This window comes from Conger conger, chromosome 15 (assembly GCF_963514075.1).
Source record: "Conger conger chromosome 15, fConCon1.1, whole genome shotgun sequence".
NCBI lineage: Eukaryota > Metazoa > Chordata > Actinopteri > Anguilliformes > Congridae > Conger > Conger conger.
In genome coordinates, this window is record NC_083774.1 from 22,149,888 (window position 1) to 22,166,381 (window position 16,494).

At 41.3% G+C, this 16,494-nt stretch overlaps 1 protein-coding gene across 1 annotated transcript in view; it reads right to left on the reverse strand.

Moving 5' to 3' along the window:
* Window positions 1–14,600, reverse strand: part of swap70b (switching B cell complex subunit SWAP70b) — a 22,678-nt gene extending 8,078 nt beyond the window's left edge. The window contains exons 1-7 of the mRNA XM_061222339.1: window positions 14,446–14,600; window positions 11,134–11,274; window positions 6,656–6,829; window positions 5,732–5,959; window positions 4,529–4,675; window positions 3,683–3,791; window positions 3,259–3,440 (exon numbers count right to left, since the gene is read on the reverse strand). Of these exons, the coding sequence (XP_061078323.1) occupies window positions 3,259–3,440; window positions 3,683–3,791; window positions 4,529–4,675; window positions 5,732–5,959; window positions 6,656–6,829; window positions 11,134–11,274; window positions 14,446–14,541 (1,077 nt within the window). The 5' untranslated portion in view covers window positions 14,542–14,600. The remainder of the gene's footprint in view (window positions 1–3,258; window positions 3,441–3,682; window positions 3,792–4,528; window positions 4,676–5,731; window positions 5,960–6,655; window positions 6,830–11,133; window positions 11,275–14,445) is intronic.
* Window positions 14,601–16,494: the final 1,894 nt, after the last annotated feature.

Sequence of the window (16,494 nt, forward strand, 5' to 3'; positions counted from 1 at the left end):
CGAAATAACTGTCAGGCATGTGCCTACCAGGACTGCTTTTCAGCATGGTCTGCCTCTCTTTTCTGTCATGAATGTATGTTAATTAATGTTCCTCTGTATTCCATTAAGAATATCATGACTAGGGCCATTAGTTCATCTCTCTCACATGATGATACATGTTTAAACCCCAGTTGGGATTGAAACTTGTATTGAAATGTTATTCTCCAGTGGTCACTGTAGGCAGTCAAACAGCAGTCAAATTATACACTGCACTGTTACTTGGCTATTCTGATTTTATAAAAACAATTAGCTGAAGTTGACCGAATACAGGGAGAGGTTGGAAGGAAAGTGACCACGGAATGTCAAGTGGGGTACTTATACCTGCAGTTTAACAATAAATCAATAAAGCTCTAATTTAAGGTCTTACATCAACACTGAGGGGGCTCTGTCAGCTTTGAGCAGCAGGTGGATGTTATCTAACATTTAATAGATGAGTTCTAATGCGCAAATATTCCACTGAATTAATGTGATTAATCCCAAATGATTTTGAAATAAGCATGTAATAAAAGGCAGAGCATTTTCATCAGATTGACAGCTTTGACAAAATATATGCAGTAGACCACTGCTGTGCATAAAACCAAAATGAAAGAACTTGCACACACACTGTGCATCACTACTTCAACTAGGGATGGGTGATAATATGGGGCTGCATCAGTGTTGGCTGATAAGAGCTTAAACATATTAACCTATTATTTATCCATATTGGACATGCTGCTGATGCTGTTAATTAAGTGAAAAAGTAATGCTCAAATAAGCAGCCTAATCATAGTCATATGAACCATTTATTTATTATTTTGTTTTTTCATTTTTAAAACCAAGTTTTACAGAGAAGCTCTGTAGACTCTGCTTACTAATAAACTAAGCAAGTTCAAATATTTAGAATTTGTTTGTGAGTTAATATACTGAATAGAATTTATTACAGTTTTCCTTCATAAGTTGATGTCTGTATGTCACCAATAATCATCCAAAAAGGCTGTCATCCTCTTGTAGGCAGACGATTGATACTAATACTTTCATATCCACATTCATCTAAATGAGTGTTAAGACATATCTTTAGTATTCTTCTCAGAAATGATCATGGTCACAGACCACGTCTATAAATACAGATATCTGCTCACTGACACTGAGACAGACAGGGTCCACAAACAGTGCCACAGGCTCCCGGGTTTCAGTTCATGCAGTCACTCCCTGTTTAAAAAAACAGCTCAAGATAGGTTTTGAAACAGCTAGTAGCTGGTTGACCAGTTAGACCAGCTCCATCCTCAACATGGTTAGACCAGCTCAAGCTATGTTTTGAAATAGCTGCTAGCTGGTATTTCAAGCTGGTCAGAGCTGGATTTTACACCAGGGCTATGTTAAAAAGATGAAAAGCTGGATTTGAGGTGACAGGTAAATGTGAAACTCAAGGGGGGATGGTGTGTGTTTACCCACAGGGTGAGAGTGACCTCTGTGGGTCCAGGGGCCATGTTTGTATTGTCCTGCCTGCGAATGGGAAGTCTGCACCAAAGGGACTCTCATATCAGCAAGAATTCATTCAGCACTCCAACACAACAGTGGAATGAAAGCCACACAAAGGAGAACTTGTTTAAGCAATAAATCAAGTGACTGTTCACGGGTACATTGGAAGCATTATACGGGCTAAGCATTAAATCACACAATGTCACTCGCGCCAATAGCGACAGCAGTGGCACAGTTCTTATCTACACGGTTTTCAATAATTTTATTAGCTTTGACTTCAACAAACATTACACCACATGTTCTGAGTTCTGTGAGCATTCTGAGAATATTCTGGAATGGACTCCACTCGACCACTATTTAACTGCATGTTAAATCCATTATTAGTGTGTAATTGTGTTGCTTGAGAATTTTCACGTTCGGTATCGTCTAACCTGTCAGGCTGATCGTTGTTGTGTAAATTAGCAGGATGAAGCAAGGCCCTGTGTGTGAGAGGTGATACTCCCAGCAGGAGACCGGTGGTGAGAAAAGGTGGAAACTGGGGAATACGCATTATTCAAAGGGGGTGGTTTAAAAACTAATGAATACGAAAGAAATAGTGGATTATAAAGGGAGAATACTGGAAGAACAGGCTGGGGAGGGATTAAAAGGAGAAACTGACCCCTTTGGTGAGGGTCACTCTCATTCCCAGGACTGCTGCTTTGAATCTGGAAATGTTGCCTAATTTACAAGGATGCCACATCTGACATTAACTCTAACAGCTGCGTGCAGTCAGTGCAAAAGGAGTGAAAAAACAATACATCTCATTAGGGTAATAAAAGTGCAGGGATTGTTCACATTTACAGTACAATTACTGTGCCTTTGTTGCAGGACAAGCAAAATGCTATGCATGTGGGTCATTTAATATGTATAAGTCTTTAGCTATTATATGTTCCGCAATCAGTAATTGACTATTAAAGTATTCATGAGTTTTGGTAACCAGAAAGTGGTTATTTTGGCATTTCTTTGAGATCCTTCTTTTATTATATTATTAGTCTGAATGCAGTGTATATAAATATACAAAGAACCTTTAATAAAAAAACAATTGAGTAAAAATGGCAGTATAAATACATTTACATTTCATATTCTAACACATTGCCTGTCTGCAAAATCTCACGTTCAATCAGACCTCAGTGCTTCCTCTACTCTTTCCATTACTGCATCTTCTAATGCTCATATTTTAGTGCTGACGTCTGTCAGTTCCCTTTTCAAAAGGAGGAACCAGTCCTGACTGAGTGTCTGGCACACTTTAACCTGCGCCATACCTTCACCTGTGCCACACCTTCACCTGTGCCACACCCACACCAGTTTCAGTGATATCAGGGCTGTGCTTCTGAGTAGAAGTGGTTCCCTCCAATACTGGTCCATTCAGACCTAAACTGTGTCATGGCAGGTGTATTGTCATTGTGCATTATTTTATCTCTGTCCTTAGACTGTTCCAGAGGATGTAGATGTGTATACACTCAGTTGGGTAGACGTGTACAATCAGCCAATCATGAGGCAGCAACTAAATACATAAAACCACGCAGACATGGTCAAGCGGTTCAGCTGTTTTTCAGACCAAATGTCAGAATGGGGAAGAAATGTGATCTAAGTGACTCTGACCGTGGAACGACTATTGGTGCCAGACAGGGTGGTTTGAGTATCTCAGAATCACATGGGACTAGAGTTTGCAGTGAAGCGTGTGGAAAAAACGAAAAGCGGAGGTGCTGCGGGGGTCAGTACCGTCCTCATGGCCTCCAGTTCGCGCTGCTTGTTCTCGTTGGCGATCTGCAGCTCCTTCATCCTCTCCTCCAGCTGCTCCTGCTCCGCCTGCTGCTTCTGCCGCAGCTCCCTCCTGCGCAGGCGAGCCTCGTGGTGGGGGGCCGGCAGCTCCCGCTTCAGCAGGCTGATGCAGTTCTGGATGGCTGAGGGGGTAGGGAGGGGGACAGGGGCACATAAGGAGGGGGCCCCAAGCCTCCAAGCACAGCGCTGCGCTATAGCCCGTGCGCCACTCGACCACAGGGCTTTGCGATTAGTGATTCGGAGCAGAGCTGCGACATTAGCGGTGCCTGGGTAAACTGCTCTGCATGCGCGCGCTCGGGATTTCACTTAGGCTGACGTGCGCCGCCGCAGCGATGCGTGCGCTTCGGTCGCTGCCGCGTCTCACCTTGGATCCATTCCTGCTTCTTCTTCTTGTCAGACGCGCTGATCTCAAAGCTCTTCTCTGAACATTTCACAATGAAGAGGCACTTCTTTCCTTCCTTGTCTGGTAAAGACTACAGGAGAAAAGAGAAAAGTTGAGAGAGAGAGAGAGAGAGAGAGAGAGAGACAAAGAGGGGGAGTAAGAAAGGTCTCACTCATATCCCGCTCACTTCCAGGGCAGGGCCTTCTGAGGCTGAAACAATGGGCACGGAAGTGGACAGGCGAGGTGTGTTACACACAGACGCCCCTCTGTCAAGGCCTCAGAGTATGAGCTCAGAGATGGGCCAAAATGGACCCAGAGAACCCTGCTCAGGCATACCAGTCTAATGAGTCAAACTGAGGTCATTCTCAGATGGAACTGAGGTCACTCTCGAATCACAAAAGGTTCATTCTTTGGTACTATGACTAATGGAGTCTGCCTGCATTGCTTCTTAAGACAGACTCAATGAATCAGACTCCCAATAAACTTCCAAGGAAGTCATTTTCAGAATTTTACTTTTTAAAATGAACTGAAATCATACAGGGCTGTAGACAGGTCTGTCTCAGTTGTCTTTTGAACAACAGAGTCCTTTTCCAAGACACAATGCGCCACAAACGCCAAGGTTAGCAGTTTCCCAGAATAGATGGAAATTCAAGTATTTTTTTGTGCTGTATAGTGGGATGTCAGTCACCTTTCTGCCTGTTTTAATTGCTATTTTAGTGAGCTACATGTTACTTTCAAGGTAGCAAATAGAAATTGACCACATTTATTTTAAATTCGAATGAATTCATTGATAATAAATATGGTGGTGAGTGGCAGTTGACCTCTGACCTCAACACAGCAGTTGGCGTCCAGCGTGATGTCACCCTTCTTCTCCGTCAGGTCCTCACTGACATAGTATGAGATGGCGTTGGGCCGAAGCAGGAACCAGCGCTCTGTCCAGTTCTTCCGTTTGTGTCCCTTCTTCTGCATATAGCCCTTCAGACAGAACAGTATTACCCCATTAGCACGTGCCCTACGATGCTAACATTAGCATCTGAATTGTCATGCCAACATTTGTCAATTGGCTTCACACAAATCTATAATGCAATGCCATCAGTACATGAGTGCTGCAGATTAAATTTCTGCTTAAAATATGTATTTTGTGAAATAAGATTAAAGAAAAGTTTTCAAGAATTCACTTTCCAGGTTGGCAAAAAGGATTCATTGTGAGGGTTTCATTTGTAAGGATGGCCAGTAAGCCATCATACAGGTTCTTAAATTTTATGAAAATATGCATAAAGGCATATTTCACCGTTTCTGACCGTTAAAGAATCACCGTTTCTGACATCTGTACATTTATCTGTTAAAATTATCTGAAGGAGCGCGTACGTCTAGTTTGTGACTAGTGACATGGGACAGTGGTCGGGAGAGAGTCCCAGAAGCCAGGCGTTCGGCTGGCGGGGGGAGGGCCGCAGCACGCAGCTGGCACGGCTTGGCACCGCCAGCGTCCTGCCCTCCGAGCCCGTCCCTTTCACACTGAGCCAAGGGACATCGGCACTGAGAGCAGATTCAATGGCCGCCATTCATGCAGTCTGTACCCCCAAAATCTACTCCGGCCATCACGCTGGGATACCTTCACCGTGACATCCCAGTGCTGCACAATGACCCCCGTTCATCACACAGGGAGGGGGGCTGAACTCCCCCCTGCAACAGCTCCGCATATCAAAACACCACCAAGCAGACCCACCAGATTATAAACATGCTGATCACATCATTCAGACTTTCTTATTTCATGCAAATTATCATACTGGGTGGAATTCTAACTGCGCTGCTCCATGTACTAGCTTGCGTTCGGGGTCTCTATTTGTCCAGAGATGTGCCAGCTAATTTCACCAGCTTAAAGCCCTGCCTCAATGGAACTGAAATGCCATAGCAGGTCAATGCTATGAAATGTCAAGTGGATGGATAACATGAAGACAGGGAGTGAGTATCAGGAGCAGGTCTGTGTTCACGGTCAGTGCACAGAGGGGAGGAGTTAAGGAGGGGGCTCACTTGTTTGAGAACGTCCAATATGAGCTCCTGGAAGACCTCGTTGATGCCCATGGAGAGGGTCTGCCGGTCCATGCCCATGCTGAAGTGGCCGGTGCCGATGAGCTCGATCAGCCCCCAGGCACTCAGACACTGTTGGCTGCTGGCCAGCTGCGTCCTGTACTCCTCAAAACGCTCCTCCACCCAGCTGCCCCCCATCGCCTCCGTCAGCTTCCGCAGCAAGTACTCAATCTGCAGGGAATCACCGGCACACTCCATTACCCACAAGCCCTGCGAGGATCACTGGGTTACACCAACTGATGAGTCACGGTACTGAACAATGGTACATATGAACTAACAAATCACTACCAACCTATCCAATGAAGGAATGCAATGCAAAACAGTTTTTCTGGGCATAAATGTGTACCAAAAAATCTTTTCAGCTTCTTCAATGTCCCTTGGAAATTTTAAGGGGAGGTTTTTAATAGAGCACAGAAATTTAAGAAGGCCTATGGTGTTACTATAATGCCATAGGAAACCACTAACTTCCTGATCCAATTTTAGAATGAGTCTTTAGAGTCTTTCTTTGGCCCCAGAAAGTACTTTTTTAAACATTTACTTTTTTTTTTTCCATTGTTCTGGAAAATTAGGAAAGGATCAGACATTACCAGTTCATTACATTCTGCCATGTAGCATATGTGCTTCTCCAGAGGTACTTACAGAGGTCATTTTTACATACAGTTCATTAATAGTTACATATTTTTACAGAATTCAGAATAAGTACCTCGCTCAGAATACAACGTAGCACCCTCAGTATGAACTGAATATAGGTAACCTTTTCTGCAATCTATGATAGGCAACTTCTGCAAACCTTGCACAGCATGCTGACACAGATCAGGCACCACAGGCAGAAAGAGGAAGGGTCTGAGAGAGCCCTGTCAATCTCACCTCCTCAGTGACGATGGCTAACGGGTACTTCTCCTCTGACAGAAAGTTGAAAATGCACCAGATCTTGAAGGAATCATCATCAGTGATCAGAAGATGATTCCTGTTGAGGTTCTTCCTGGCACAGAGAGTCCAACACATCTTGTTAAAGTCCATCCTGTCAAAGTTGTTCTGGACCTACAGCAAAGAGAAAAGGTCATCAGTGACCCGCAAGAGAGCCAAGACCTGAAAGAGTGGCAGTCAAACAAAGTCCTCACACCTTCCAGTCCCAGTTTGTCAAATCACTTGATAGGTGGAGTGGTATATTGTCTATGGCAGATTATTACCAGTTTTATTTTAATTGTGCATATCGTGACGTGCTCAAGTCCATCTGCATTAGTGTTAGCATCACATTTTCCCACATCCCACACTAATCTACCTCTACACACTTATTCAGAAGTAGCTGTGCATTTCTACTGCACGTGTGTAATTACACATAGGTATTGAGCAGTGCTGGCAACACGGCCATGCTACTGGGAATGCAGGAGTCACTGACGGGCTTCTTTTCTGAGCCAAACAACTTGACACACTGACATGAATATGCAAAAACAGGCTGGATTGTATAAACAATGCTTACAGATAATGTACTGGATTGCACACAACTCTATTTCAAATCATATCGTAATGGTTGAATTTCAATATTTGAAAAATGCAGTATCTCCTTTAAATATTTGTATATTATATCATGTTTGGTGTCTGAATGGCACCACAATTTTCCAAGGCAGGTGAGGCACAATTAAATGAAACAAAGAAACACTGTGACATATATTTTTACAGAGATATGATTATTACCCCACATCACCAACGCCTATATGACTGTATACATGTGCATGTATCAGCGCATAGATACAAAGACACATACACATGTTTATCCCAAACACAAAATTGCGGTGAAAAGCTGTGAAACGGCCTCTGTGCACAAACATGGCTGACTGGAGGAGGAGGCCTACACAGTGACAGACACCGCTACTCGCTGTGTCTCCATGGAAATGGCTGCCAACGCCAGAGTGAAGCACTGCTGCTAATGAGGCCTGAACAAAGCTAGGTGCTGGTGCAGCTCAACCCCTTTAATATACATGACCACAAAGTGTGTCAAATTTACAGCAGAAACTGACACATAAAGAGGAAACTACACAGCACATTAGCTGCCTGAAATAGCTCACATTATAACCTCCTGCGGTAGAACTGTGAAACAGTGTGAAACAATAGCTCATTAAGTGCACATCATTACTCACAGTCCGGCTACCATCAACATTTTATGTGAAACACAGATGTCCCAAACCTGGCAGGATATCAGTACGCAGAAGAAGAGGCAGAAAGAGTGCCACAATCACACCTAGACAAAAGATATGCCAAGTATCTTTGTAAACTTTCCCAACCCAGTGAAATTAGTGAAGGGAAGATCAAAATATTAGTGGCACAATATGTACATAGTTTCAAATTCAAAAGATACTGCAACACAGGCCTCATTCAAAACAATTCTGCCGTCAGAAAGTTTTCAGCAGACACAGCAAAAAATTTCACAAGGATAAACGCGGAAACATTTTTGATAAGAGACTTGTTTTTATTAGACTGTTCAGAACAATTGTTGCTGAAAAGCCTGACTGAGATAAATGACCTTCCTCTGACATTAAACTATTCTATTCCCCGAACTGCAGAGTCAGTGAGAGAGAGAGAAAGAGGGAAAAAAAGCAGTCTAAGAATTAGCAGGAAGTACAATTTCACATCATGGACGGATAATTATGGGAGGGAGAACTCACTGAAAGGGCAAAAGATGGCTTTTTCCACTCTGGGCAATCATGTCATCTTCAGCACTTATTTTCCCCCTTCCCCCTTCCCCCTTTCCTACCCAGGAGTTCCACCAGTTTCCTTTCCCCAACAATGGCCGCCTTGTTAAAGGCCAAGTACCGGTAGTTTCTTTCTGCTCTAAACAAACAGTCATTTGCATTCGGGAGAGTAATGAGCCATGGTGCCTTATAAATGAGCTTTGTAAAGGCCCGACTGCATCATGAAAGGCAAGCATGCTACATCACTGAACAAAAATAAGCGACGGCATTACGACCGCAGCGGAGTAGAAGCGGTAAGAATAGTAGCGCACACAGCAAAATGCTATTCAAATATAGGCCCAGGCACAAACAGCTGAGGTAGGACACCTCATGTATGGTATGAAATAGATCCCTTCTATTATTTCTCTTTCTTATAATCAATGAATAAACAAGTCTTATGTCACTGCAATCTCAAAGATATAGCCTCTAGGGCATCCTGTAGTGTGGTGGTTAAGGTACATGACTGAGACCCGCAAGGTTGGTGGTTCGATCCCCTGTAGCCACAATCTGCACAGCTGTAGGGCCCTTGAGCAAGGCCCTTAACCCTGCATTGCTCTAGGGGAGGATCCTGCTTAGTCTAATCAACTGTATATGACTCTGAATAAGAGCGTCTGCCAAATGTCATTAATGTAATGTAATGTAAAAATGTACTGTGAGATAATAGCTTTTCAGAATAAATGCTATGCCAAGCCTACTACTACTACTACTACTACTACCACTACCACTACCACTACCACTACCACTACCACTACTACCAATACTAATAGTAATAATATAACTGAATGCAGCAATGAAAGAGTCAAAGCAAAGCTCACTAAATAGCATCTTCGATATTTTACGTTTTTTACTTTTGTGGAAAGTTTCATTACATAGTCTAAAAATACAAATAAAGCAACGTACTGGGAGCATTTTACTAAATATCAAAAATCGTGGAAAATCCAATATGGTGCACTTTGTCAAGGCAAATTTAATTGGATGCACCCATCTACCATATTTTGTGACAAATTTTGAGGATTCAAGAATCCACAGAGTTGTGGAATGTTTTAAAAACACTCCAGAAACATGCAACATTTAGAAAGAGGAAAACAGGGAGTTGAGTAAGAGGAAGTGGTGTTGATTGCTGGCCCTGTGTCAGCAGGTCTGTCCTTCCTGGTGTTTTACTTAACATTTACCTCATTTCCTGTGGAAGGAGTGCAAAGCATTCCTACTCCTGAGTATGGCTGTACCTAACAGAGGTGCCAATTCACATCCTACACCAAGGATGAACAGCAGCATTCAAGCCTGTAGCAATAATTATGATTAACATTCATAATTTACATGCATACTTACCATCCTAATAGGATACTTACCATCCTAAGTTGTAATAATATCAGACAGCTAAAAGAATCAAAAATCCAGTACTGCCAGGGTTGTTTCTTTATGGGCCTTTTCATTAAGGCTACAAGTTTCCCTCAGAAAATGAGTAAACTCATTTTAAGCATCAAATGTCTTTCCACTAAATTTCTGATTACTTCTTTAGGATGATATAATTGAATTGTTTGCCATTATGAGGCTGAGACACAAGAGACTGGTTTTGTATTTTAAAAATCATAAAAATACTCTTGAATAAAAGCTGAAAAATGTGCACATTAAAAACGTGTGAATTTAGCCTGTAGCCTAGAGGCTAAGCTACATGACTGGGACCTGGAAGGTTGGCAGTTCAATAGCCACAATAAGAGCTGTTGGCAAGGCCCTTAAGCAACTGTAAGTCTGTATCGCTTTGGATAAAAGTGTCAGTTAAATAACAAATCACCAGAACAACAGCAGTGTCCCTCAGGGAATCAAATGTTTAATCTTGAAGTTACAAACACTGCCAATGCAGTGATGTCTAATAACAACAAAATGCCTCGTAATAAGCTTCTCCATGGGCTAATACTTGTATAGGTTTCTGAGCTTTTGTGTGTTGTATGTATAAAATTGGGTGTTGCAATGTTGCATTTCAAAGAGCAGCAGGACTGCCACACTCTTATGAAAAGATGAAGTCACTTGACTTGAATAGATTTCTTAAGTTTTACTTTTTAATAAAACTAATGCATGGTTTTCCAATCTATTCAATGCATTACTTCCTTAACTTTGACTTCAGCTTTCAACATTTCATGAATTTTTTTGGGAGCTCAAATAAATAAATCACAAAACACAACTTTGTGACCCCGAAGTACTCAGTGGCTAGATTACACAGGCTGAGTTCCACACTTTGGGGAACAAAGTTCAGGTTACAATTCTTGCTACATTTCAACGGTGTTGCTGAAATGTGCAGGCTGCGTTGTTTCAGCTTTGTCTTATACACATTGGAAGGCCATGGATCTCAGAGCAGTGTTACTCAGGCTAAAAGCACTATGCGTACCCTGACTGAGAACCAGCCCTTTATCCTGCATAAGTTCCACCTATGACTACTAGTCATACAAGAAACATTGTAGCAATAGTCCAGTGGATGGTTGTGCCATACATGGCATCTTAGACAATAGCTTTAGATAAAAATGAGGTTGGCCATAGTTGACTGACAAAATCCATTATTACATCTTAGAGAAATTCCCACAGACACAGTTAGTGGGGAGGGGGAAGAGCATATGCACCTACCTTGTCCAATATGAACTTGTTGAGGTACGGCATGTACCCTTGGTTGGACACGGGCCCCTCGTCATCATCTTTGAAGTGCTCCTCCAGAGCCACAGGGTCATGGGGGATCTTCATTACAGTGCAGAGGTTGTGTGACAGCACCTGTAATGCCAAACGGTCAGTGACCCAGGTAAGGCGAGCAGCACTGCGCTTACAGCAGGGACCTCACAGTTCAGCACACAATGGGCTTTCAAGACAACAGCTATCAACATGGCAACATACAGGAGCAGACTTCCCTTAAAAACAGTCCACAGAACAAAGCACATCAAGAGCAGACGAGACCTAAGAATAGTCCCAAAGCAAATGGCAATTTGTTACTTAAAGTATTCGCAAACATTACGTTTTATAATCCCAACCATCACGTTTTTTTTCCAATTAATAAGACAGTAACAGAGAAAACAAAAGAGTGGCTAAGTTTGAAGTAAAAAAAAATAATGCTTGCAAATGTATGAATGGTTTTCGATTGCAGCAATTGTGCCCAAGCATCTCTCTTTATTCCTAGTGTTGTTCACAGGTAATTCAATGTTTTACTATCAAATTAGATCATTTGCTCCAAAAAAAGAAATGTGACCAGGAAGTGTCATGCAAATATATATGTATTTGAAAAATAAGCACTCCTGATGCCGTACAAACTTTCACAACATCTTCCAAGAAAAGATGAGTTCATAAAATGAGCCGAACCGCAAAAAGCTTCAAGAATGTTGAGTAGGTGGTGAAGCAGAATGCAGTGGAGTGATTTTACCCAGGATGCACTGCATTGTTATTGTGTGTGAATAGAGGCTTGGCTGCAGACCAGCTTTATCAGAGCACTGCACTGGGTCAGACTGCCGAGGCACAGACTGCTGCCAGCCAGGCAGGAAAACAGCCCTATCCTCCCCCACCAGAGCTGCTCTGGAGCAGGACAAAACCTCCAAGCCCGAGGTCCTTATGGAGCTCAGCTAGAGTCACTCACAAGTCAGAGCTCAGTTTGTAGTCAGTTTGCCATAATTATAAATATGGTCTGCTTTTTGTCTATGAAGGGACTTCCTGATTAGTGAACTGTGCACAGACGTTTACTGCAGATCAAAATGCAGTTTTAACTTTATGAAGTATACATTAGTTTGACTGTACAGGGTTTTTAAAAATCCCATATATGCTGTAGAGCACCCCAGTCTGTTCAGAGGATCCCCTGTAAATAAGCTGTGCCCTGCATCCCAAACAGCACAGCTTCCAGCCTTGGCCACGCCAGCAGTAGACTATAACACGGAGTCAATGGTGGGACACAACTCTGTCATCCCATCTGAGAGACTTCCTCTACCCCTGCCGTCACCATCTCTGCAGTATTACTGTATAACTCATAGAACTTAGTCCAGCATCTCCAAGCACAGATTGAGAGGACACAGATCATGAATCCAAATCAGGAAGAAAAAAGGTGGAAAACGTCTTACTACAACTTTAATATTGTCCGCCAAAATGCAGAAATCTATACAGGCTGGCACCATTTTGAATCCTGCTGAGAAAGCGTAACACAGCACAGGGCTCCCTGCACACGATCCTCCTATAACACTAAGACACAAGATATAGTAAAGGGCTGAGAAAAAGCTTTGCCTATGCGTTGAGCACAAAGAAAAGCCATCATACATGGTGCAATGGGTGTATGGGTAATCACAAGGTCAACAGAAAGCTGAATTCAGCTGAAACATCTTACAGACAGATGATTAGTTGGAGAACTAAAACCACACATGACCAGAAAGTATCATGAGAAAAAAACAAAACAAGTATCTATTCAGCAGTGAAGTCCTGATTCATCACTGGTGTGGAGTAGAGTAAATGTGTTAGGAAATCGCACTCCTTGTCAGGCAAATGGTTATGAAAGTGCATTTCCCCTTATGTGGGCCTGAAGAACAGTAAGAAAGTCTACAGAAAATAAGCCTATATCTGAGATATGAGACTTCTGCATAGGTGATTTGATCAATATAACCCTTAATGCTCTCACACAACTACATTTTGGTTTGGAAAATTCAGCACCAACCAAATTAACTGTGACTAAAAAACAGGCACAGAACAGGCATTTACTTTGAAGGCACAGCTAATGACAAACATTGTTTTGATGCTGGCCTTAATGCTGTGGCTGCTAAGAAGCAACAACAGTGACAGACTGCATATACCCAGAAACAAGACAAAACTCGCTCTTTGAGGGTCCTGAGAGATTCGGCGAGAGAACTACAGTGATAAGCTTTGTCTGGGCGAACAAGCAGAACTGGCACAACCAGTCGCAAACTAGTCACACGTCACCACATACCAACCATATAACCTATTAACATTATTCATAAAGCTGTTCTCATACAAGGTGTGTTTTGTATTCTTCAATGTGCTAAAAGTGATGTCCAAATTACACCTAAGAAACATTTGAAAGCATTAATAAGTAATGAGTAAATTAGACAGGAGAGGAAACACACCAGAGATTTTTTTTAGTAGTGATACATTTCATGTGGTGTCTGAGGTTGACATAAATGCATTTTCACAATCGTTGCAAGGATGCAAAAGGATACATCAAAGATAAGGGGACGATTTAATGTGCATTTGACATAAAGCACGTATGTTGGTTCTCACCTGGACAACAGCATGTCTCTGAAGATGTAAACCTGACTAACCCACCATTACCTATCTGGGATGAGAGATATTTTCCCTTAAAGTTTTAGTGAACTCACAATGTAATGTGGTGTGACGCTGCTGATATACAATATAAAAAAGTCATCAAAAGTGTGGAGACTAGGCCAAGATTACTCTCACACGTTGTGTCTGGAGAGACACGGAGGAAAGCACACCGAAGTCACAATTTCACAACACATCGCCGAGTCGTAAGAAATTTGCTGTGATGTTTTTAAAATCGCACATACTTTTCAATGATCTTAAATAAAAGATTAAATTTAACTTGTGTCTTATCTGATGTATACCTAAAACACGCAATAAAGAGCGTCGATTATTGAGAGAAAAGCTGTCATCCCTGCTAAATATATCACCAACGCAAATCACATAGATATGACAACATAAATGGTCACATCACCAGAATCGGCGATATTTGCCCTTATAGATCAACGAAAATAATGTGAATATTCGTAAAAGCTTTTAAACGCATGTTTTGGGGCTATTTAAATGTTCATTATTAAATAGTTGCATAGCGGTCCACTTGATTTCTCAAACTCGCCAGCAAGTTCCAGCGAGAGCACACATTGAAGAAACTTGGTAAGAAGAAATATTGCCGGCAATGTTCCGTAAACATATATATCATACCTTCAATTGCGATTTGGATACTTTTCCACTTTTGTCCACATCCAACGCGGTGAAAGCATGCCATATCGCCTTCAAAAGCTCGTCCCTTAGTCCCATTTTGCGTAGCGTTCCCTCTTTCTGCGTGTTAAGTTCCCTTATAACAAAGTTTCTCTTTTTGCTGAGACACAATAGGATGTAGTCACATGACCACCAGTGATCAGTCGACGAGTGCTGTTAGGTAGTTTTTAGCACCGCTTAGCGCTCAGTATGTGCAGATGTGTTTATTGTGGTATTTCCTAAAAAAAAAAAAAAACTTTTTTGGTTTGTTTTATAATTTTTTTAAATTACAGTTTAGAATCACTAGTAGTTTATTCCGACATTACTTTGATCTATACACTGCAAATATTTAGTGCATTACTAATGAAACCATGAAATTCTGTTTGACAATAACTGACTACAAACTAGTGCAGTGACAAATACACTCATATAGCAGGTCTAAATGTACAATAATGTGAGCTTATACTTGTTTTTCTCTTATATTATTTAAATTATTACATTACAAACGTGTAAACCACACAAGGCAAACTGTTCTCTAAAATGTAAATGGTGTCATTTATTAAATAAGGAAATGTGAACAAAATATTCAGAAAATAAACCCCTTTATCTGAACAAAACGTTACATTTTCATCTCATACGTACCTTCATTCATTCGTAATTTAAATGACTAAATGAGACAAAATGAAATCAAAATTCTGGGTCAAATACAGCATCGGCATGTTTGGTGTCAAAACAGAGATGCATAAAAGGAATATGGTGATGGGCCAGTAATATTTTGGGGTTGTAATTCCAGAGGATGGTATAATAGATTCTACCAAGTATCAGCCAATTTTGGCTGACAATCTGGTTGCCTCTGCCAGAAGGCTGAGACTTGACCAGGCGGACTCTACAGCAAGACCCAAAGCATACCATCCACACAGAAATAGTTCTGTGACAACAAAATCAATGTTCTGCAATGGTCATCTAAATCCCTGGTCCTCAATCCAATCGAAAACGTGCGGGTTGAACTGAAGAAAACAGTTGATAATCACAAACCTTGATTTTGGTTACATTTATTAAATGCATCATTTTGGTTGGTTCCACTGGAACATTAATCAACTACAATATCTTTCCCATGTTGGCATTTTGAGTTTTTGTTATATTAAAAAATATATTTTTTGTGCATTTACAGCCAATGATTCTGGGGTCCACTGTATGTGAATGGACGGAGGTTGAATGTTATCACTAAGAGCAAGGACTTTGGACTGGATGTTACCCAGTGACTCAGTTAGACCCAGGAAGGTACAACACAATGAGAAACCTGTCAGGTTCCAGTTTTAAAAAAATAAAAAAATTAAATAAATAAAACTCCCGTAAAAAGAAGGCAGCCCGTGCGTGTGTGCATGAGCTGGGCGTATGGGTGATTACCTTGAAATCAAAATCATAGTGTAATTTTGTGGAGTAAAACAAACAAAATGAGTAATTGCATGGAGCACATATTGTAGATAGTCAAAAGATTTGGGGGAAATTACATATAATCCGTCACATTCTTTGCCAGGACCTATCCATCTTATATTAAGAATTTGAGTCGAGAACTAAATTATTTCATAAGTAGAAAAGATATATTCGACACTGGGCATATATCTATTGGCTTCTGTCAGCAGAAAAACATTTTTTTTTTTATAGGTTCAGATGACTAGAATGCTTTTTTTTAGCGCTTTCACTTCATTTACAAACGCATTGTCTCACCCCCTCACATCTGCAATAATCTTATTTCATTAAATGACGCCAAGATAGTCAAGATAATGCTAGTAGTGAATACTGGTAAGATCTCAATTCATCCCTATAATATATTATATATAATGACATAGAAAGAGCCTAAAACTGCTACACAAAACTTCAGTCACATCTAAAGAAGCAGTGTAACTGATCTATGTGGAAAGTACCAATTTGCTAGAGAAAAATCTCTGTCTAAAATCAAAGACAAAGTAGAGTTAATTTTCAATTTATTATAAAAGAGAACATGTACAAGCA